The sequence below is a fragment of the Sorex araneus genome, chromosome 5, assembly GCF_027595985.1.
Source record: "Sorex araneus isolate mSorAra2 chromosome 5, mSorAra2.pri, whole genome shotgun sequence".
Classification (NCBI taxonomy): Eukaryota; Metazoa; Chordata; class Mammalia; order Eulipotyphla; family Soricidae; genus Sorex; species Sorex araneus.
The window spans coordinates 53,563,073-53,587,093 of NC_073306.1; the positions used below are offsets into that span (position 1 = coordinate 53,563,073).

The 24,021-nt window shown below is 53.5% G+C and overlaps 1 protein-coding gene across 11 annotated transcripts in view; it reads left to right on the plus strand.

Annotated features, from left to right (window-relative positions):
* Window positions 1–24,021, plus strand: part of KIF17 (kinesin family member 17) — a 43,789-nt gene that overhangs the window by 12,190 nt on the left and 7,578 nt on the right. For 10 of the 11 annotated variants that reach the window (XR_008630337.1, XR_008630335.1, XR_008630336.1 and 7 more), the window contains exons 5-11: window positions 512–964; window positions 3,357–3,466; window positions 6,715–6,862; window positions 8,054–8,481; window positions 9,491–9,547; window positions 11,370–11,548; window positions 12,566–12,797. Coding sequence is in view for 8 of the 11 variants with exons in the window: in XM_055140546.1 (XP_054996521.1) it covers window positions 512–964; window positions 3,357–3,466; window positions 6,715–6,862; window positions 8,054–8,481; window positions 9,491–9,547; window positions 11,370–11,548; window positions 12,566–12,797 (1,607 nt within the window). In the remaining 3 variants the exon portion in view is untranslated. The remainder of the gene's footprint in view (window positions 1–511; window positions 965–3,356; window positions 3,467–6,714; window positions 6,863–8,053; window positions 8,482–9,490; window positions 9,548–11,369; window positions 11,549–12,565; window positions 12,798–24,021) is intronic. The other variant, XM_055140547.1, reaches the window with a different exon arrangement.

Below are 24,021 nucleotides of genomic sequence, written 5' to 3' on the forward strand. Positions count from 1 at the left end.
CAGGAGTGATTCCTGAGTGCCAAGTCAGGAGTAACCCCTGTGCATCATCGCTGGGTGTGACCCAAAAAGCAAAAAAAAAGAAAGAAATTCCATGCTCTGGGCTGGAGCAATAGCACGGCGGGCAGGGCGTTTGCCTTGCATGCAGCCGACCTGGGTTCAATTCCCAGCATTCCATATGCTGGGATGCATATGGTGGGAGCACCACCAGGGGTAGTTCCTGAGTGCAGAGCCAGAAGTGACCCAACAAGCAAAAACAAAACAGAAGGAAAGAAATTTTGTGCTCAGAGAATAGTCTCAACCTTCTGGTATTCAAAGAGTGCAGACTTCTGATCTTGGCTCTGCTAGTCAGCAGCTGTGTGACCTTGGGGAAGCTCAGTGCCCTTTCTGACCTTCAGCTTCCTCATCTGTGAGATTGGCACAAACACTGGCACCTTCTTCCGGAGGGGCTGAGTGGACAGCTAGTCCTCAGTGCCCTCCAAAGGGCCTCAACCTTGGCCTGCTCTGCCCGCAGATGAGCAAGGCAAGGACCACCTGCGGGCAGGCAAACTGAACCTAGTGGACCTGGCGGGCAGCGAGCGGCAGTCCAAGACGGGTGCCACAGGAGAGCGGCTCAAAGAGGCCACCAAGATCAACCTGTCACTGTCAGCACTGGGCAACGTCATCTCGGCCCTGGTGGACGGGCGCTGCAAGCACATCCCCTACCGGGACTCCAAGCTGACGCGGCTGCTACAGGATTCCCTGGGCGGCAACACCAAGACGCTGATGGTCGCCTGCCTGTCGCCCGCGGACAACAACTATGACGAAACTCTCAGTACCCTCCGCTACGCCAACCGAGCCAAGAATATCAAGAACAAGCCACGCATCAACGAGGACCCCAAGGACGCGCTCCTGCGCGAGTACCAGGAGGAGATCAAGAAGCTCAGGGCAATTCTGGCCCAGCAGATGAGCCCCAGCAGCCTGTCAGGTGGGTGGCTGGGGGGAGCGGGGTGGTGCCAGACGCAGGGTCTTCCTGCCTGCTGCTTCGCAGCTGAGAAATTTGAAAGCAATGCCCCCTCCCTTCCCCGCCCCCAGTCCTCGAACCAGCAGGGAGCCCGCCTGGGTTCTGCCCGCCCAGGAGGAAGCTGGTTCACCTGCCCGCCTCGTCTCCTGTCTCCTCGCCAGCTGCAGCCTCTCCGTGGCGCTCCCTCCAGGCTGCACCCCCACAGCCACCTGTCTGCCAGCTATCTCTGCTGCTTAGCAGCTGGCTGACTCAGCCTCCCCCCGCCCCTTGTTTTCCACCCCCTCTCCCCGGGTAGGCACCATGTGACTGTGACTCCCACACTCAGGCATGTGCCTGTCACCTGGCAGGTAGTCCAGGCCTAGAGCATGGACCTACAGGGGCCTGCAAATGGAGGATTCCAGACGTTTATTTGGGAATCTCTTGGCAAAGGAATGAGCACAAAAGAGCCTGAGTGGATCTCAGCACTGGTCTGCCTCGCCAGGCACTGTTTCTTTCTGTATGCACGTATACACTCCTTCATCTGCCCATTTATCTATGCATGCATCTGTCCCATCATCCATCCATTTCCTCTCCCAATCCCATTCATCACACATTTACCCACACATCTACCCATCCATCCACCTATCCACCCATCCACCAATCTATCCATCCATCCTTCATCCGTCCACTAATCCATCTATTTCATCTATTCAATACCTATCTCTTCTCGTCTTCCTTCCTTCCTTCCTTCCTTCCTTCCTTCCTTCCTTCCTTCCTTCCTTTCTTCCTTCCTTCCTTCCTTTCTTCCTTCCTTCCTATCCATCCAGTTCCTTTATCAATCCCATCCATCCACTCATTCACCCACCCACCCTTCCATCCACCCACCCATTCATCCATCTGTACATCCATCTACACATCCATCATTTAATATATTCCATACCTCCCTCCCTTCTTCTGTCCATCCATCCATATACCCATATATCCATCTATCCATCCATGCATCCCATCATCCAACCACCCATTCTCCCATCCATCCAAGTACCCATCCATCCCATGCATCCATCCATTCATTCACCCACCCACCCATGCATCCATCCACACATTCCACCCACCCACCCATGCATCCATCTACCCATCTATCCCTCCCTCTCTCCCTCCCTCCCTCCATTCATACATCCACCCAACCATCCATGCATCCCACCCCATCCATACATTCCTCACTTCCTCTATCCATCCATGTATCCATCCCACCCACGCATCCCACCCATCATCCATCCCTCCATCCATTCATCTATCCCTCCCATTTAATCACCCACTCTCACAGCATCCTTGGTGTCCTCACCACGTGCTCATAATGCAGCACTTCAAACTCCTAAGCTCACTCTCTCTGCTTGCTTTTCTTTCTTTTTTAAAAAAGGTTCCCAACCCAGCAGTACTTGGGGATTCCAGAGGCCATTCTAGGGGTGGTGCTTGGCCCAGCAGTGCAAGCCTCATGGGGTGATGGTGGGTCTGATGGTGCAGTGCTCAGGAGCCCATGCAGAACCTGGGATCAAACTCAGGGTCTTGTACAAGCCAGGCAGCACATCCTTACTGCTGCACGCTCTCGCCAGAATCTCCTGAGTTCTTTCTCTTCTTGGAGTGCACCGCCTTGTGACAGGTTAGGGTTTTGCTCTTCCCTCTCTCCCTCCCTCCTATTGGAAACCCAGTATGCGTGTGGGGTTCTGTTTGTAGCATTGGTGCTGTGTCCCCAGCACCTGCATGTGTAGGGCTCAGCTAATATGTGTGGAATGACTGAGGAAATTCACACTCAACACAGACTTGTGTTTGATCCTGGCTCAGTATGCCCAAGTCTTTTCTATATTTGTATTTTCTATTTTCTCTGGTGTTTTATTTTGCTTTGGGGCCACACTCAACAGTGCTCAGGGCTTACTCCTGGCTCTGTGCTGAGGTATCTTTCCTGGAGGTACTCAGGGGAACTTTATGGGGTGCTGGGAATCGAACTTGGGTTGGCCACATGCACGAAAAATTCTCCCTGTACTATCTCTCCAGCCTCTCTTTTCTGTTTATGTTTGTTTTGTGGAGTCAAGAAATCTTATCAAAAGGGAGAGAAAAGAAGATGAGCTCATGAGAGAACATGGGTTTCTCCAGAGAGAGACATGAGTCCCAGAGGGAAAGAGAGAGAGAGAGGGTGGGGAGGAGAGAGGGAGAGGAGAGGGGATCGATCGCCCCCACTCTGTTGGGGTGCAGCTGAGTCTACAGTGCTGTGTGCCTCTCAAGCCTTGTTCTGACATTGGTGCTGCTGTTCCTTCTCATTCCCGCTGTGTTCCTGCAGATCAGGGCCCCTGGGGTCTCCACCCCTCATTTCTGTTTCTTCCAGCTCTGCTATCCAGTCAGGTACCTGTAAACCCCACACAGATGGAGGAGAAGCAGCTGTCCCCGCGGGTGACTCAGCACGACACGGAGGCCGAGAAGCAGTTGATCCGGGAGGTGAGGCCCTGGCAGAAGGAGGGAGGCCGGGCAGCGGAGGGGCATCTCCACCCCGTCATCAGCCGATTCCTCTTCCTCAGTGCTCAGAGAGCAGAGCTCAGAGTGGTGCAGCATCGGCCCCAGGTCACACAGCTAAGGGTGTGGTCCAGGACCAGAAGTCAGTGCATCTCACATCCCCACTGTCGGGGCGAGCGGTGCGGGAGCACAGGGGCCTGCCCGAGGATCGAGCTGCTCCACAGACCTTCCGCTGGAGTCAGCAGACAGGGGATCGAGCACTTCTGGCATGGGGCGGGGGGTGGCGGGTGCAGGGAGGGCATGCAAGGGGGAGGCCAGTGGAAGGAGCTGATACCCTCCGCAGGTGCCAACGAGCCCTGGGCTGAGAAGAGGGCAACCTGACCCCGTTCAGCTAGTGGGGACGTGGGGTGTTGGTTCCCCACAAAGAGCTATTGCCTGGGTCCTCCTCCCACAAGTGCCTTTCAACACCCTCGGGATTCTGCGGTGCAGGTAACACCCCAGTGTACAGGTGTGGAGGTGGCCCGCAGCAGGGTACTATACCTGCAGCAGGGTGCCCATATGGCAGCAGGGCACCTGCGTGCCTCCTGACTCTGGCCTTGGCTCAGCCCGACTCCCAGCTCTGTCTGTGCTGTGATTCCCACTATCCAGGACCCCAGGCCCTGTCTGGGATGCTCACTTTGTCCTGGCAGAGCCCTGGGCCGGGACCAGCGGCAGGGCTGGAGCCTCATCCACTCACCTCTGACCTCAGATGGCTGAGGGAGGCTGGGGGCTCCCAGTCCTGAGACCGCAGGGAATGGCCTCTGCCTGGACTCTGATATTCAGGGAGAGGCCTGATATGACCTTTCCAAGTCCGCCCTGGCCCCTGGGAAGGTTCTGGAAGCATCGCTGTTTTCTCTGTCTTTTCCCGCTGCTCTGGGTCTTTCTGGACCGGCTCAAGGAATGAGAGGACTCCCACTTTGGGGTTCCGAGTAGGTTTGGGAGTCATCCAGCAACAGACAGATGTCCACTACATAACGGTGGGGCCGCAGGACTGGCCTTGCGTTGGGATGGCGGGAGCAGGTTGGCAGCATAAGTGAAGTTCTGCCCCCCACAATGGTCAGTCACCAGGGAGAGGAGATGCTGACTGACCAGTGATGGTGGGGTTCATCGGCCCTGGGAAGGGGGTTGCCTGCTTCCTCTTAACCGGCTGGACACGGAGTGGACACAGCTTTGGAGAACACGGCCATTCGTTTTTCTTTCTCACCCTGAGAGTTTTCTTTAGAAATTACTTCCTGTTCTCTGCCCTTTTCTCTTGTGTGATGGAGAGGAGGGTGGCGTCCACTTTGTTGTGGCTGGGATCACACGGCAGTGCTGCAGGGGTCATGCCTGGCATGTGGGGCGGTTCTGGTATGTTGGGGGAGCAGTTTACTGGGTCACTGAGGTGCTGGGTCACTGACCCATTTCTGGGACACAGGGAATTTTGTTTCTCCGGTTGAAGGTGGGCAGGGCCTAAAGCTGGGCGGGGTCTGAAGGTGGGCGGGGCCTCGTGACCCAGTCCGTAAGAGACAGAAACTGTGGGGGCTTCCGGGAGAGGGGGAGCACCAGGGAGGGTTACTCAGCCCCAGAGGGCCCTGCCTGAGATTTAGAGTCACACATTTCCCAGAGACAGTGGGAGTGAAGGCGCCTGTGCATTGTGCACTGTGGATGCATGCTTGCTTATTTGTATGTAGGTGACGTGTTGTGCTTCTCTGCATGTACACCTGCACGTGTGAACATGTGAGCACGAATACCTGCCCACATGCACATGCGTGTGTGAACATGTATGCGCGTGTACGCATGTGCTTCGTGTGTTCTTGTGCATGTGCTCTCATGCATGTGGACATCTCCCTACATGTGTGTGTGCTTACATGTACTCACCTTTGTGTGTGTACACATGTGGGCTCGTGTGCACATGTGTGCTTGTCTGCACGCCTGTGCCCTGTGCGCAAGTGTGTGTCTCCTGCTAGCTCCGGCAGGTGTCTAGGCCTCCCTGGGTCCGGCTGTGCTGGGAGGAAGCCCCGGAAGGGGCCTGTGAGGAGCCTGCTGAGTACAGTGAATATACTCGACTGAGTGGGTGTAGCGCAGGGCCTGGGGTCCTGCCTGCTGCCGACGGAAGGGAAGACTGGGAGTCTGGGGGCACATCTGGGGGCTCTGGGAGACCCTTTGGCCGACGTGTGTCTCCTCCTGGCCTCTGAGGCACTGCAGGGATGGGCCGAGTCTCGGTGACTCTGAAGCGTGAGTCATGGCACCAGCCATGCGAGTGAGCTCTGTCCCCCTCCGGGTTGGGTGCCCACATCGACTGCCCGAGCCAGGGGCATCTGTGTAGTAGCTCTGAGGGACTCACTCCTCACTTCCCGGCCCTCTGCAGCTGCTGTCAGAGGCTGGAAGTTTGCACTGCGGCTTTAGCTATCTGTCCCCTCCCTCTCAGGAAGCTGCTTGCCCTCCACACAGAAGGGGCTGATAAACCCACAGGCTTGCCAAGAGTCAGGGCTCTGTGAGATGCAGGCCAAGAAGAGGCAGGCGGAAATATAGACTGAGTGTGAGCATGTTCTCATGAGCAGGCGGCTCTTAAGGGGTGGCCAGGGAAGGCCTGTGCACCAGAGTCCGCTGAACTGAGGCCTGCAGGAGAGAGCGTGCCCGGGACCAGGGCAATAGGTGACAAGGAGGGGAGGGGGGAGAGTGGGCATGGCTAGGAGCAAGAAGTGCCCGTGTGCCCTCATGTACCGCAAATGAGGTGTGGTCTAGGTAGGGGTGGACAGACCAGATCACTGGGAACTTGAAGTCCCGCTGAGCTGAGATGTTTTCCTCAAATGTGAAGATTCAAGTTTGCGCAGGAGAAAATCGGGCCCTCGAGGACAGAGGTGGGGATGGGCTTGGGATGGAGGCAAGAAAGAGATGAGACACCCAATGGGAGGCTGTTGGGCCCAGAGTTGGTGGCAGAGGCAAGGGTGGAGAGAGGAGGTGAAAGGAAATGCAAATGGTGTGGTCAGAGTGGGGGTGGGGATGTTTCAGTGATCAAATAGAACAGAGTTCAGTGGCCCTTCACCAGCCTGGAGCCACCCCAGTGTGGGCTGGGGAATTTTAATTGTTTTTATTTGCTTGTTTGTTTGTTTATTGCTATTTTCTGGGTGGCTGGATTGCCCAAAGAAAGGATATTGGATGTTGTGGTTAGAAACATCGATAAAATGCCACCCCCTCCCCCTCACACCGCCCAGGAGTACGAGGAACGCCTGGCCCGGTTGAAGGCCGACTACGAGGCCGAGCAGGAGTCCAGGGCCAGGCTGGAGGAGGACATCACTGCCATGCGCAACTCGTATGACGTGAAGCTGTCCACCCTGGAGGAGAACCTGCGCCAGGAGGCAGGTGGGCACCGCGCTGGCACAGGGAGGCTGACACGGGGGGCACGGCGGGGAGCTTGCACCAGGAGGTCGGTGGGCACTACACTGGCACGGGGCACGGAGTGGGGTGCATCCTCCTCCTCATGGTCAGTGGCCGGCAGAGATGCAGGCTCAGTCTGGTCCGCACACTCAGAGCTCGTGTACGACATCATGCCTTGCCCACTGGGCTGGGCTCAGTTTTAGGCTAACTTAGCATTGTCAAAGATCTGTGAGAATTTATTGCTAAGTCCCTTGTCTGAGTATTTGTCCTTTTTTGCAGCCTCTTACCTTTGAGTCCCACTATTACCAAGCAACCACATCCCATAATAAGCAGTCATTAATTAGCAAGCATGTGGACCTTTCTGGAAATTTTTGTCTTCTTTTGACTTTCTAGAATATCCTACCCACACCACTAGCATTCAGATACTCTAGATTCTTGGTATACTTCCCAAAGTACTGTCACATCGGACTTGTACTGAGGGGGAGGTGCAGAGCCAGGCCTTCTGCAGGGGCTTCAGGTGGACCCCTCTGCTCCGGGGGCTGCTGAGACCTCACACTGCCTGGTTGTGGTGGGGCGGAAATCTGGCTTCGGCGTGAATGTTCCTTCTAGCAAAGGGTCCATCAGCCCTGCCTTGCGGGCCCAGGATGGGAGAGGAACGTAGCGGAGGTCCCGGTGCCCCGAGCCAGGAGCCTGAGGAGGTCTATGCAGTCCCATCTCGTCCAGGCGTTCTTCTAACCCCCATGGATCTGACTCACGCTGTGGACAAACGCCCTGGACTGGTCGCTCCAGAGGGGGTGCCTGGAGCTCTTGGGCGTGAAGCCTGCTGCTCAGGGGCCCTCAGCTCGGAGGCACTAAGACCCCCCCCTCACACCAGGCAGTCAGTCAGCTTGTACCTGGGGCGCCTCCTACGGGAGGGTTGTCAGGGCCCTGCACCTGCGTGGGGGGGAGCTCAGAGAGTAGGAAGCTCACACTGCTCACCAGGGAAGGCTTCCGGGAAGAGGTGGACCCAGATGGAATTGGGAGATGGGGGAGAGGTTGGTGATCTGAGATGGGAACCCGTGTCTGTCTTGCCATGGTGGGGAGGTGCTGGGCAGCTGACTCAGGCTGGGTGCTCGGGACCCCAGCCTGGGGAGCATGAGCGCGCCCTCATTCTAACCCCTGGGACGCTGTTTGCAGAGGCTGTGCTGAAGGTGGAAGTCCTCCAGGGGCCCGAGGTCCAGTCCAAGGCGGAGTTTGCCAGCAGGTCAGAGGACTCGCTTACCTTCCCGCTGGAGGTGGTTCTGAAGCCCGAGACCTGCTGTGTGGCCGGCACGCTGCCCCATGAGCACATCTGCACGGCCAGGCTGGTGTCCGGGTCCGAGGGCTTCTCTGGGCCCAGCGAGTCTTCCGCACTCAGAGGCCCCGATCAGTCCAAGGCCTTCCCGGGGCCCGAAGTGGAGGCTGAGAACAAATCCTGCCCGGCACAGCCTCTCTGCCTGGAGGCTGGGGACCCCCAGCTGGAGGGACAGCCTTGCTTCCAGGAACAGGAGCCGCTGCCAGTGGACGCACAGCCCCCCTCCACGAGGGCCGGCCCAGACGTGCCCCCAGCGGCCAAGCCCCTGCAGGTAGCTGAGGTCCTGCCCAATAGCCTGCACAGCCCCTGCAGGCATCAGCGCGGTTGGTGGGGGGCGGGGGTGGGGGAGGAAGTGACCACAGGGACCCTGGGCACGTGCCCACATCTGACCTGGGCCTCAGGCACGGCCTCCACCCTCTCCACACCCGAGTGGGGGCCCCAGCTCAGGGCCACGCGCACTGGAGGGTCTGGGAAAGAGATGGCTCTGACGCTGTGTGAGTGAGGAGAGGCGGCCAGGCCTGGCTGAGGTCGGGCACCTGCTCAGAGGGTTGCCATGGTTACGCTGCACCACCAGGCCCGGAGCAGCTGGAGGCGACCTGGCTCAGCCCACCAGCTCGCCTGGCGGGACCAGGGGGCTGTCTGGGCTCACATCTCAGCTCTGGCTCTTCTGGAGCTGTGTGACCCGGGGCGGTCACTTCCCGGGCCTCGACTTCCTTCCCTCTCCCATGGGGATGCGGATGCCCTCGCCCCACGACTGTCGGGTGGCCCTGCAGGGATGCGATGGCGCCACGCGGCCAGCGGCAGGACACGCCCCATCCCTCTTCTCTGCTGTCTCCTCTCTTCCCGGGTTTCTCCCCTCAGTTCTTTTGTTGTTGTTGTTTTGTTTTAATATCCAGAGTCGCACTCTTGGTGCACAGGGCTTATTCCTGACTCTCTGCTCAGGGATCAGTCCTGTGTGTTTGCGTTTGTTTTGTTTTGGGGCCACACGCGGCAGAGCTCAGGGCTTGCTCCTGGCTCTGTGTTCAGGGATCACTCCTGGCAGGCTCAGGGACAGTCTGTAGTGCTGGGGACAGAACCCCGATCAACCGCTTGCAAGGCCAGCACCTCCCGTGCTGTTCTTCTCCCCGGTCCCTCTCCCCGTTCTGTCTGCTGTTCCTGGTGGGACGGGGGGAGCAGCTTGGGGCACTGAAGAGATGAGGCACAGAGTAATTAGGGCCCCCCCTGATCTTCCTTCCTTCCCCATCCCATTCTCCTGCAAACACCCTTTCCTGACAAATCAGCTGGAGCCCAGTGACATCCAATCTGAAGTCGAGGCAGCTGACAACCTGCCCAAGACTGTGAGTAGCTCCCTGACCCGGACCCTGGTCCCAGGAGGCCATCCCGGGCCCACTCCTTCCCAATACACCCCCACTTGTCCCCTTCGTGACACAGACACAACCACCCCAGACCCCCTCCACTCCTTGGTAAAGTGCAAGTTTGAGGACTTGCCCGGTAAGCTGGGAGCCATGGGCCTGAGATGGGGACTCTGGTGCCACCAGAGCCCATCAGGGGGGAGCCTGGTTTTCAGGCTTCCCGACATTCACAGGAGGCCCTGTCCCAGCCCAGAACTGAGTCCCCAGCCCCCGCCACCTGCTTGGGCCACGCCCCGGGTCACAGACCGACACTTCTTTTTTTTTTTTTGGCTTTTTGGGTCATACCTGGCGATGCACAGGGGTTACTCCTGGCTCATGCACTCAGGAATCACTCCTGGCGGTGCTCAGGGGACCATATGGGATGCTGGGAATCGAACCCGGGTCGACCGCGTGCAAGGCAAACGCCCTACCCGCTGTGCTATCGCTCCAGCCCCCGAGACCGACACTTCTAACCAAGGTGGTAGATGGTGGTGTCCGGCCTTTCTCACTGTCCGTGGGCTGGTGGTTGGAGAATGTTGGGCTAAAGCACAGAGGCCCCGGCATGCAGAGGACAAGGATAGAGGTGCTGCTAGGGCACCTCCATGGTGCGGGGGCAGCTGGAACATCGCTGCTCTCCACGCTCCTCTTTTCCCTTCTGCTTAAGCAAGCTCAGCAGGCTACGGCGAGTGAGGAGGGGTGGAGCTGACCCCCTGATGGAGTGGACCCCTGGGTAGGAGGCAGCCCACAGCCGGGCCTCAGTGCTCCGGAACTGGGGTGACAGGGAGCCCTGGCGGCAAGGTGACGTGGAAGGTGTTGAGCTGAGAGCGGGTGCCCCAGTCCCATGGCTGGGAGCACTTTGACGTTCAGTAGAAAGTGAGCACGGAGTGGGCAAGGCTGGAGGTGCAGGAGGGGGGCGGGGCGGGTGCAGGCTGCAGCGGGCTGGGGCAGAAACCCAGGTTCCCACAGCTGGGATGGGAACAGACAGAGGCGCAGGCAGGAAAGAGCTTGCACCGATTCGTATATTTATGCCCCCCCATCCCCCCCAGCCCCGCTGCTTCTCTTTGTTGTTGTTGTTGCTGTGGTTGTGAGGGCTCACCCATGCCTGACTCACACGTGCCTCGCACATTTTCTGCGGTGGTACAGGGGGGTCATATGTAGGTATCAGTGCTTGCGCCTCAGGCTGTGGTTCAATCTGGGTTTCAAGAAAACTGCCAGGCTGGAGGGGTGGCACAGCGGGTAGGGTGTTTGCCTTGTACACGTCCGACCTGGGTTTGATTCCCAGCATTCCATGTGGTCCTCCGAGCACTGCCAGGAGTAATTCCTGAGTGCAGAGCCAGGAGTAACCCCTGTGCATCGCCGGGTGTGACCCCAAAAGCAAAAAAAACACTGCCCTGCTGGAGTGTATTAGTTTGCACACTGGGGCCCTGGGTTTGATCCCTGGCACCGTGTGGTCCTCCGAGCACTGCCGGGAGCAACTTGTGAGCACCGAGAGCTGGGGGTTCCTGAGCACTAGAGTATGACCTCTCCCTCCCCCCATAAGAAGGAAAGTCGCTGGCCACCCAGGGAGCCCGGATGGTGAGGGGTGAGAGAGAGAGACCGGGTGCAGGTGGAAATGCTGATTCTAAGAGTTGAGTGTCTCTGAGCAGGGGCTGTGGCCCGAGGCTTGGAGGCATGGGGATGCCCCATCTCAGTGAAGGCCGCCACAAGTGCATGGTGGTGCGGGGGGGGGGGGGCGCTGCGGCCTCCACCTCCTTTTCTCTGTGTGCAGGAGGCAGACCTGGGCCAGGAACTGTCTGAGTCTGTGGCCGTGCCAGCAGAGGCCAGCTCAGGGCTGGAGTCCGTGTCCCAGCCCCCAACGAGCGGGAAGAGGGACAGTGCAGACATGGAGGTGGCAGTGCTGACCGACGGCCTGACCGCCCCGGTGGACCAGCTGCAGGTGCTCGCCCGGTAAGCTCGGAACCCGGAGCCGTGGGCCCTAGGCGGGTACTCTGGTGCCACCAGAGCCCACCAAGGGGAGCCTGGTTTTCAGGCTTCAGGGTCCCTCAGGGGTCAAGGTTCCCTGCCCCTGACACAGACCCCCACGGCGCCCTGGTCGGGTGGGGTCTGGGCTGATCCATGTGCAAGTCACCTAACACCTCACTTAACACCTCTGTTTTTCCATCTGTGATGGAGCATGAGGGCGGGCCCACTGGCATCACCAACTCAGCCCTTGGGCACCACCAGTTGTGGCCCCCAAATAATCAACAAAAACCGTGTGCCTTTAAAGGGCAGAACACCAACCACTCAGGCCTTTTGGATAGAAATGTCCCTTGCTTGGGGATCGGAGAGAGTGAACAGCGGGTAGGGCACTTGCCTTCCCTGCCTCCGACCCAGGTTCGAATCCTGACATATGGTCCTCTGAGCCCTGCCAGGGGTGAGCCCTGAGCACCGCCAGGTGTGGCCCCCAAACAAGACTAACAAACAGAAGAAATATTCCTGACTCTGTTTTAGTTTTTTAAACGTAGGCGCTGCACTTTTCGGGGATCCCTCATTATCAGTGTTTAGGGATTACAGTGCGGCTGTTCCCAACCCTCCCAGAGGACAGGCACCTGCCCACCCCCCTCCACGTGCCCCCGTTTGTGGCCACAGGCCGGCTCTCAGGGGCTGCTCTCACGGACGCCGGCCACCCCCCACTCTGAGAAATCCCCGTCCCGGGCCCGGCCTTGCTGGACGGCACACCCGCGGGGAGCGAGCATTGCCCACCCCGGGCAGTTCCGCTCGTGCCCGCGGCCTCTTGCCTGCCCCCACCCGAGCCTGCACTCAGCCCCAGTCGAGGGGGTCTGTGGGGTGGGACTCCGGGCCCTAGCGCTGGGCGGGCACCCCTCCCCGCCTCTGTGCCCAGCTCCGCGGGGAAGGCCTGGGGAGCGCGTGCAGGAGAGCAGAGCTCAGCTGCTCTCACGCTTGCTCTCTCCTGCACATCGGCAGTTTGCAGCTGCTGGAGCAGCAGGTGGTAGGCGGGGAGCAGGCCAAGAACAAGGACCTGAAGGAGAAGCACCGGCGGCGGAAGCGGTACGCGGATGAGCGCAAGAAGCAGCTGGTGGCGGCCCTGCAGAACTCGGACGAGGACAGCGGCGACTGGGTGCTGCTCAGGGTCTACGACTCCATCCAGGAGGAAGTGCGGGCGAAGAGCAAGATGCTGGAGAAGATGCAGAGGAAGGTAGGCCCCCCCGGCTCAGCGTGCAGGCGGGCACCAGATCCACTTCCTGCCGTTCTTGACCGCCCTCCCTTCCCTCCACCGATGCCGTGGCAGTGGCTGGGGTCCACGTGTGTTGGTGGTGGGAGGCTCTCCTCTGGTTGCAGGGCTGGCACGCGTGCTCTTGGCAGAGCCACGCTCTGGAGCGGTGGCAGCCACAGATGTGCTTGCCAGGGGTCAGCCCTAGGCTGCGGAGCTTGGTCCAGGTGTTTGCACACACCCACCGGGCGTGACCTGGAGATGGATCTCAGGGTTGCAGGATTGAATTCAGTGCAAGGGACACTAAGGACCTGACTCACACGGAGCCACTGCGCCTCTCCTCCTATCTCAACGCCAGCTTTGACTCAGTGTCCCTGTCTATGTGCCCTGGTGGCTGCAATTCTGGGCAGGGCCACTGCAGTGCCCACATCTGGAGCTTGTGCCCAGTGAGCGTGGTGTGTGTATGTGTGTGTGTGTGTGTGTGTGTGTGTATGTGTGAATATCACAACAGAACAACAAGAGAGCCGCAGTGAGTGAACACACTAGGAAGGGAATATGAGGGGTGTGTGTGTGTGTGTGTGTGTGTGTGTGTGTGTGTGTGTGTGTGTTTGGGGGTGGGGAGGTATTGGTTTTTGTTTGTTTGGGGCCACGCCCAGCAGTGCTCAGGGCACTTACTCGGGCTCTGTTCTCGGGAATGATTCTTGACAGTGCTTGGCAGACCCTATGGGATACCCGGGGAGCCAACCCAGGCAGCCTCGTGCAGGGCAGATGCCCTACCTGCTTCCTGTCTCTCCAGCCTATTTGTTTTTTGGGTTTTGTTGTTGTTGTTGTTGTTGTTGTTAACTATAAAATGTAAGTGCAGAAACTATAAAGAAACGACTTGACTCATTTCTACAAAGAGCAGTTCCCCTTGTAAACAGCATTGGGACGGATTATTGAGTATAAACCAAACCCCTTAAGTTCCTGGGACCACCTGAGTCAGGGTACAGGGGGTGGACCCTAAGGTGGGGCGTGCCAGCTAAGAAAGAAAGGTTCTGGTGGCCAGCATGGGGGCTGCTTAGGGGCCCAGGCATTCCCTCAGCCCTGTGTGTCCAGGCGCCACCCGGCACCCAGCACTGCTGGTGCCCTCGTGTCCCTGAAGTCGCCCCTGCACCCCCTGAGCATAGCTTGCAAGACTCCCACCTCCTGACAAGCGGGGAGGGGAGGGGAGGGGAGGGGAGGGGAGGGGAGGGGAGGGGAGAGGAGGGGAGAGGAGGGGAGAGGAGGGGAGAGGGGAGGAGAGGAGGGGAGAGGACACTCTCTCAGGGGCAGGCTGGCGTAAGAGGTGGAGCACGTGCCCAGCCTGTGAGACCCTGAGCTCTGCACAGAACTGCACTGGCTGAGATCAAGAGTAACCTTCTAGACCAAGTGCCGACGAGGGTCCTACTCCAGGCGCAGAAAAGAGGCCAATATATGTCCAGGAGGTGAGGAGGTGAGGCCAGGATGGAGGTAAGGGCCCATAAGCTGGTCCCCTGCTTCCTGCATGCTGCCTGTTACTGCCTGTCCCTGGCCACCTGCCCCCCACCTCCGATACGGGCAAGTAAAGGACCCCACTGAAGCCTGAAGCTCAGAGACACATATCTCCTCCTCCAACCTCTGCCTTTTGGGTTGGCGAGGTGGTTATCTTCATTCCTTTCCATAATATCCCAGGTTTCGTTTTCAGTCTGATTGCTTCACCCTTGGATACCCTGTGATTTGGCCTCCATAAGTTTTTTTTTTTTTTTGGTGTAATTTAATTTTATTTATTTATTTTTAATTTAAATTTTATTGAATCACCATGTGGAGGGTTACATAGTTCTCAGGATTACGTCAGTTATACAATACTCAAACACCCTTCCCTTCACCCGTGCCCATATTCCATCACCAACCACCCCATTATACCTCCCGCCCCCTCCCGCCCCCCCAGTCCCCGCCCTTGTAAGTGATAAGTTTCACTTCGTTTACGCTTTATCTTGGTTACAGTCCATGTTTCAACACATAACTCACTATTGTTGCTAGGGTTTCCCCCCAAAAAAGAAAAGACAGTCCCACTGTCAAGGAAGCATTTGATGGCTCTCCATTGCTGAGAATGTAGAGATATTAAGTCCCGCTGTTTGTTACATAACTTTTCTATTTTTTCCCCCCTCGTCCCGCGCCACCGAGATCACGCCTGTTTAGTAATCACCATGCTGCCTGACAAAGGGAAAACAAACCAAAAAAGATGGTTATTTCTCGTCATCAGCCGGCGTGGGGCTCTGGCTTAGTTGATAGTCTGGTAGAATGTCTGCAAGCAGTTTCTGGAACCAAAAGTAATACGCTGGTATCGGCCCCGGCTCAAGATTCCACCAGCGTCCCGCTGTTCCAAGTACATAATAATTTATTCCCTTGTATCCCATTCCCACGCCACCAGGTCCGTGTCAGCTTAATGGACATCATATTATGGTTAATGCCACGCCGCGTTTCTTCCCGAGAAAGAAGGATATTTCTTCTCAGCCGGCGTGGGGATATGGCTTAGTTCAGTCTATAGAGATGGCTACCACTTTGGTAGCCTTCAATATTTCAGCAAAAGACTTACTATTCTTGTTAGGATTTCCCACCAAAGTCCGACCCGTTAAAAGGGAACCATTTCATATTGGTGATGATTAAATGACAATAGGTTGCACGGCCATGACAGCGGCCTCGCGGCTTTGAATTTCTGTATAAAGTCCAGGGAAAGTACAGCCAGAAATTACACATCGCTACAAACTTTAACCCTATTATGGTCCCCCCAAAGTCCAACCCATTACAAAGGAACCATTTCATATTGCTGATGGTTAGATGACATTAGGCTGCCGCGGCCGCGCGGTTTTGGGTTTCTATATAAAGTCCAGGGAAAATTCTGCCTAAAATTCTATCGCTACAATCTTTTACCCTTCAACAAAAAACTTAGTACTATTGTTTGGAGTTTCCCCCCACGTTAAGCCCTGCCAAAAAGGAACATTTACACGTTGCTGACAATCAAGAGATATTAGGTCGCGCGGCTGCTATTGCAGCTGCGCGGTTTTGGATTTCTATATGAAGTCCAGGGAAAATTCTTTTGGTAATTGCATCACTCGCTGGCAGCGCCTGGGCCAGAAGCTCCGAGCACACAGTTTGGAGGCATTTTGGGGGCGCCGCTCGTGTCCAAAGTGGTTTAGTTGCCTCCGGGGTCGATCTCGCGCGGGGCCGGAAAGGAGCGTCCCCACATGGCTCTGTGCTTTCCATAAGTTATTTTCATCCATTTATTGGCTTGCAGGAATATAGATGTTGGTCTGATTTAAGGGGACAGCATTACCACAACTATCCTCACCACTGAAGCGCCGAGATCCATCCCCCACCGCCCACTAGACCAGTGCTTTACTCCTGGTTCTGTGCTTGGGGGCTGTGGTCACTCCCCAGCAGTGGTTAGGGACAATGTGGTACCAGGGGTTGAATCCCGACACCTCCTGTTTGTAAAACCCGCACTCAGCCAGTGAGCTATCGCTTCAGCCTGCCTCCGAGTTTCTTTTTTAATCTTTATTAATTTTATTTTTTATAAAGTTGTTCACAATAATTAATTACACTCAATATTCCAACAGCAATTCCATCACCATTAAACCTTCCCACCACCATTATTTCGAATGTTATCAAACACCCCCCAAGCCTGTCCCAATAGCAGGCCCTAAATAATTTATTTTGTATTGCTTGTCATGAATGATTTGCTAAAAATGATATAAAAAAAAAGTTGCCTTAGAAGGTGTGTAAAGATTGTTGAATCTCACCCTGGAATTATTAAACCCTTGCATAAGAGATTACTAACATGTTGTTACAGGCTGAGCCTTGTGTGTTAATATTTTTTTAAATTGAGATAGGTCTTCATCTACTTTACAGCCCACCCAATGTGATGTGTTCCTCCTGGTACATCAGTGGTGTAGAGTATAGGATGTCATTAATTAACTCCAGGAATTCTAAAATTTTAAATAGGGTGATACAGCCACTGGCTCCATGTATTTTAAAAATTCTATCCTGAGGAGCTGGAGAGAGAGTACAGCAGGTAGGGTGCCCGCCTTGCTTGTGGCTGACCTGGGTTTGATTCCTGGCATCCTGAGACACCCCCCTCCAGGAATGCAGAGCCAGGGACAACCCTTGAGCACACTGGGTGTGGCCCCAAAAAGCAAAAATTAAAACAAGATTAAATTAAAATTAAACTTTAAAAAATTCTGTCCTGAGTTAGCTTAGTGTCCCATTTTATGACTTTCTCTCTCTCTCTCTCTTTTTTTTTTTTTTTTTTGCTTTTTGGGTCACACCTGGCGATGCACAGGGGTTACTCCTGGCTCTGCACTCAGGAATCACTCCTGGCGGTGCTCAGGGAACCATATGGGATGCTGGGAATCGAACCCGGGTCGGCCGCATGCAAGGCAAACGCCCTACCTGCTGTGCTATTGCTCCAGCCCTGACTTTCTCATTTTTGATTCTGTGTTTGTTGGGGGGAGGGCAGTGTCAGGGATCGAGCCAGCCCCGCACCTGTGCAAGGCGAGTGCTCTGGTACTGAGCCATGTCCCTGGTCCTTCTTCAGTTTTGATCATTTTCCTTTCTCTGATTTGAAATTTTCATATCTGCAAATACTTGTTTAGAGAAATTTAATTCACACCGGGCCCTTGCGTTCTTTCAGCTGTTCCGTCTTTCATGCTTGTGCTTTGAAGACTTCCTTGGACTGAAATGCTTTGATTTTCATTTCCTGCTGCTTATAGTAGCTTTGACGAGATCCATCTGCTCTTTCTGCTTATCTTGCTGGGTCTTGTTTTTCTGCACTTGAAGTAGCACTTGAAAGCTAGGGTGAAGGTTTCCACAGCGTCCTCAGTTCAGTAGCACCCTCTGCTGTTTAAATAGTAAAGTGCCGTTTTATTTTTATTTTATTGATATTTATTTTATTTTTAATTTAATTTTTTTTTTTTTGCTTTTTGGGTCACACCTGGCGATGCACAGGGGCTACTCCTGGCTCTGCACTCAGGAATTACCCCTGGCGGTGCTCGGGGGACCATATTGGATACCGGGAATTGAGCCCGGGTCGGCCGCATGCAAGGCAAATGCCCTACCCGCTGTGCTATTGCTCCAGCCCCACCTAATTTTATTTTTTTTTAATGCCTGGGACCAAAAACCCAGTGCCCCCCCCACATGCAAAGCAAATGCTGTACCGCTGAGCCACATCCTTGACCCATAAATTGCAGTTTTATTTTTAAACTTATTTTTATTGAGGTAATGCGGCTACAATAGGCTTGCTGTGTCATTGTTTTATTCTTACAGTGTTGCTCTATCACCCCACCCTCAGAGCAATGCTACTGTGTGCTCCCAAGGATCCATCTCACACCAGCATCCCTTTTCCCACACCAGTTACTATTTTATTGACAATATCTTGGTTTATTTTCCCCGGTGATAGGCTATCCCTTGCTTTATTTGTACTCCATATCTGAATGATGTCAGTGTGGTATTTGTCTTCTGCCTTCTCACTTCTGCATAATTCTTTCCATTTCCATCCTGGTTGTAGAAAATTTCAAAATGGCATCTTTTCTCATCACTGTATCACCGTATCACTGTCATCCCATTGCTCATTGATTTATTCGAGTGGGTGCTAGTAACGTCTCCATTCAGCCCAGCCCTGAGACTTTAGCAGCTTCTCCTTACTCGTTTTTCCCAATGATTGGAGGCTCTTTTTAGGGTCAGGGGAATGAGACCTGTTATTGTTACTGTATTTGGCATATTCATTATGCCACAGGGAGCTTGCCAGTCTCTTCCATGAGGGTGGGATACTCTCGGTAGCTTGCCGGGCTCCCCAAGAGGCATATATAAGTATTTCCCTTTATGATGATGTGTCACGCGGTTACTTTGCGGCTGCGCAGTCCAGGAATATGTTCACTCATGAGTGGGGCTTGGCCTGAGAGTGTAGAAAGTGGCCTGGAGCGTGGTGGTGGTGGTGGAGGTCGGCTGCCAGGGCTGGGTTCCTTGGGGCGGGGAGGTTTCTCACCCACCCCGCTCTGGGGCACCCCTGGTGCGGAGTCCAGTGGCATGATTATGGGGACCTCATTTTATGCTCCCTTCTGGGAGAAGCAGCCGTGAGTTCTGGAGGGTGGCCGCTGAGGAGATTATCTGGCACCGGCAGGAGGTGGCTTATGGGTGTGACCCCTGGGTCACCGGAGATTGGGGAAGCAGGCAGAGGATCTCTGCTCCTGGGTCCCCTTGAGCCCAGAGTCCGAGATCACAAAGTTCCACATTACCTGGGTTCCGTGGGACTTCACTCATATGTGAGGCTCGGCCTGAGCATGTGGAAAGCGGCCTGGAGCGTTTTTCTTTTCTTGAAGCTGGTAATAATCCATTGTGTGTGTGTGTGTGTGTGTGTGTGTGTGTGTGTGTGTGTGTGTGTGTAAAAATTTGATTAACCACTCATCTGTTGTTAGTCACTGGGTTATTTCCAGACTGTGGAAGTAATGCCACAGTAAACATAGATGTGCATATATCCTGACAGGTTCAAGTTTTACTGTTCTTGGGATAGATACCCAGGCGAGGAATTGCTGGGTCATATGGAATGTCTGTTCTTAATTTTCAGAGACGTCTCTACACCATTTTCCATAGATACAGAATCAGAGACCATTCGCACCAACAGCGGATGAGGTTTCTTTTTCCCTGCATCCTCGCCAGCACTGGTTGTTTCCAGATTTTTAATGTAGGCCATTCTCACGGTCTACATAAAAACTGATGTGAGTTTTTACAAATATACATCATTGTTGTTTTCATGGGCTGGAGCGATAGCACAGCGGTACGGCGTTCTCCTTTCATGAGGCCGACCCGTGTTCGATTCCTCCACCCCTCTCGGAGAGCTCGGCAAGCTACCGAGAGTATGGAGCCCGCACAGCAGAGCCTGGCAAGCTACCCATGCGTATTGGATATGCCAAAAACAGTAACAATAAGTCTCTCTATGAGAGGCATTACTGGTGCCCGCTCGAACAAATCGATGAGCAACGGGATGATAGTGACAGTGACAGTTGCTTTGATGTATACCTCCCTGATAATCAATGAAGATGAACACTTTTTCACATATGCTTATTGGCCATCAGTATGTCTTTTTATTTATTTATTTATTTATTTATTTTTGCTTTTTTGGTCACAACCGGCGATGCTTAGGGGTTACTCCTGGCTTTGCACTCAGGAATCACTTTTGGCAGTGCTCAGGGCACCATATGGGATACCGGAGATCGGACCCAGGTTGGCTGTGTATAAAGCAAACCCCCTACCTGCTGTACTATCATTCCAGCTCTCTCTCCCTATTTTTATGGGGTTACTTGTTTTATTTTATTGTATTTGAGCTTTGTGAGTGCTTTATACATCTTGGAAAGTAGCCCTTTGGTGTGTGAATATTTTCTCCCAGTCAGCCTGTGTGTCCTTTTTGGTCTCATTTTCTTTGTGCAGAATAATTTAAGCTTGACATGATTCCATTTGCTTATCCCTCATTTTGTTTTCTTTGCCAGGGGGATCATCTCACTGAATATAAAAATGCTCCTATTTTTACTAGGCAGAAAATGTGAAATGAAAAGCATCTACTTTGAAAATAAAAGACAATATCGTGGAGGGTTCTGCTGATGTTTTCCTTGATGTACTTAATGGATATCAAGATCTTTAATCCATTTTGAATTAATCTATTGTATCATGTGAGAGAGGGGTCTAGTTTCATATATATGCATATATATGTATACAATTTTTTTTACATATGGCAAAAAAATTTTTCTTTGCATGTGGCTGTCAGTTTTCCCAGAACCATTTCTTTTTCTTTTCTTTTCTTTCTTTCTTTTTTTTTTTCTTTTTGGGTCACACCTGGCAATGCACAGGGGTTACTCCTGGCTCTGCACTCAGGAATTACCCCTGGCGGTGCTCAGGGGACCATATGGGATGCTGGGAATTGAACCGGGTTGGCCGCGTGCAAGGCAAATGCCCTACCCGCTGTGCTATCACTCCAGCCTCTTCCTTTTCTTTTCCTTTTTTGTGTTTTGGTTTTGGTCCATGCCTGGCAATGCTCAAGGGTTACTCCTGGCTCTGCACTCAGGAATTACTCCTGGGGATGCTCAGAGGACCATATGGGAGATGGCACCCAGTTAGGGAGCACACACTCACTACCCACTCTGCAGTCACTCTGGTCCCACAGCACCATCTCTTGAAGGGGTTTTAACCATCCGTACACCCTGAGGCTTTGTCTCTGGGCTCTCAGTTCTATTATACTGATCTGAGAGTCTGCATTTACTCCAGTACTATGCAGTGTTTTTTTCTCCCATTTTTGTTTTTGGACCATGGCCAGCTGTGCTCAGGGCTTTCTCCTGGCTCTGCGCTCAAGGATCTCTCCTAGCCAGGATTGGGGGACCATCTGGGATGCTGGAAATTGAACCCAAATTGGCTGCGTACAAATCAAATGCTTGGCTGACTGTCCTACATCTCCAGCCCCCACCATGCAGTTTTGATGACTATAACTTTATAGGAAGTGAAGGGTTTGTGTGTGTGTGTGTGTGTGTGTGTGTGTGTGTGTGTTGGGTGGGGGGAGGTGATTCCTAAGAAGTGCTCAGGGGACCTACGGGCTACTCTCAGTAATACTTGATCGACTGGGTTGAGCAGTTCAATGCCAGGGTCCTAGGGTGCTGAGATGTGAGGGCCTGGCAGTGCTTGGGAAGCATCTAGGCCACCCTGATCATGCTTGAGGGTCTCCAGGGCTCCACCTGACAATGCCCAGGAGTTCCTGTGGTGCCAGAGCTAGGGCCCTCACACTTTCTCCTGGCCCAAGAACTGCAGTTTTAAATAAAGCTTTGCAAGGCAGGGAGATAGTTCAAGAGACTAATCCACAAGATTTGCAAGTGAGAGGCCCAGATTCAATCCTGAGCACCACAGGGTCCCCCCCAAGTGCTACCTGGAGTAGCCCCAGAGCACCATCAGGTGTGGCCCCCAGACCAAAACCAGAATAGAGCTTTTAATTACCATCCTGTTGCTATGGGAGCATTTCTCCCCATTGCAACGAGAATTTATGATTTATGATTTATAACTTTGAAGTTCTAGAGGTCAAAGTCTGGGTACCTTGTGGCTGATTCCTCTGCTTCGACTCCCAGCAGGCTGGGGTGGGAAAGGGCTCAGCATTCAATCCCAGAGCACTGCTGGGAGTGAGTTCGTGCAATAGAGACTCTATAGGCTGAAACCGCAGTGTCAGGACTGCGGTCCTTCTCAGAGCGTCTAGGGGACTGTCTTCAGGTCGGCAGGAAGGAGTCCGGCGAGGTGTGGGACAGAGGTCCATTCTCCTCGCAGGTCCATGACACATGCATCAATCAGACAGCTGGGAAGAGGGGTGCTGCGGGCAGGCTCCCTCCAGTGCCAGGTCTGCTCCCATTCCTCCTTCACATCTCTGCAGCACCTCTTCCAAAGCAGCCTCTCCGCCTGCTGGGTTCCACAGGCTTGAAAGGGGAACTTGATGGGCTTCTTTGGGGGGAATCATTTGACCATGTCTATGCAACACTGGCCTAGAGGTGCTAGCAAGGAGAGGTAGGCAAAAGAGTGGAGTGAAAGGCATCTGCTTTAAAAAAACAATGGGCAGGGGCTGAAGTCATAGTATGACCCCCCCCCCAAAAAAAGAAAGGGAAAATCTTCTCTATTTGCAAAAGACATGATGGTTTTTTAAAAATTTTTATTTTATTGATTCACCATGAGATAGTTACAAGCTTTCATGTTTGGGTTACAATCACACAATGATCAAACACCCATCCCTCCACCAGTGCACATTCCCCACCACCAATATCCTGGGTATACCCCCCCTTTCCCACCCTCCCCCTGCCTCCATGGCAGACAATACCTCCCCATACTCTCTCTCTCTACTTTTGGGCATTATGGTTTTCAATGCAGATACTGAGAGGTTATCATGTTTGGTCCTTTATCTACTTTCGGCATACAACTCCCATGCAGACCAATTCCTCCAACCATCATTTTCTTAGTGATCCCTTCTCTAGTCCAGCTGCCTTCTCCCCGCCCACTCATGAGGCAGGCTACCAGCTATGGAGCAGTCTTCCTGACCCTTCTATCTACTGTCCTTGAGTGTCAGTCTCGTATTATGTTATTTTATATTCCACAAATGAGTGCAGTCCTTCTATGTCTGTCCCCCTCTCTTTCTGACTCATTTCGCATAGCATGATACTCTCCATGTCTATCCATTTATAAGCACATTTCATGACTCCACCTCTCCTAACAGCTGCATAGTATTCCATTGTATAGATGTAGCAAAGTTTCTTTAACCAGTCATCTGTTCTTGGGCACTTGGGTTATTTCCAGATTTTGGCTATTGTGAAACATGATGGTTCTTTTGCTTGGTTTTGTTTGGGGTCACACCCAGCAATGCTCAGAACTTATTCCTGGCTCTGCACTAAGGAATTACTCTTGGCGGTGCTTGGGGGACAAGATGGGATTGAACCTGGGATGGCCACGTGCAAGGCAAGCGCCCTACTCACTGTACTATCTCTCTGGCCCCCTATATCTATTTTTCGTTTGTGTTTTTGTATCATGCCTTTTGATATTCAGGAGCTACTCCTGTCTCCATGCTCATTGAACCACATGGTGCTGTAAAATGAACTAAGAACTCAAATGCAAGGCAGATGGTCTATCATTGAACCACATCCCTGGTCCCAACATGATCTTTTTATATATATAAAATCCTAATAATCCAAATAATTTTTTTTCTAGGGTTAAAGAGTGTAGCAGATTGCAGGATGGGCACAATTGTGTTTCTTTACAACTGCAGTGAACAATCTGCAGATAAGCCAAGAAAACAATTTCCGTTGCAATACACCAAAATAAATGCTTGGGAATGAATTCAACAAAAGAAGTATAAGACTTATAATTCAAAATCATAAGATACATATGTAATATATACATATATAAAACTATGATCAGATCAAGGGGGTCTGGCTGCCCAGACTTACTTCTGTCACTTGTAAGCAGAGATTGTAACAGACCAGGGCTGGCAGGTCTGACAGTTTATGCCTCTGCGTCCCTTATAAGACCTGGTACAAGTATCTGAGATTGTTTAGAGCTGCATTATATGTGGAGCCTTTAGAAGGATAAAATGTATGGGTGTCGGTGGTGACTGAGGGCTGGCTGTTGGGTTTATGATGAGCTGATTCCT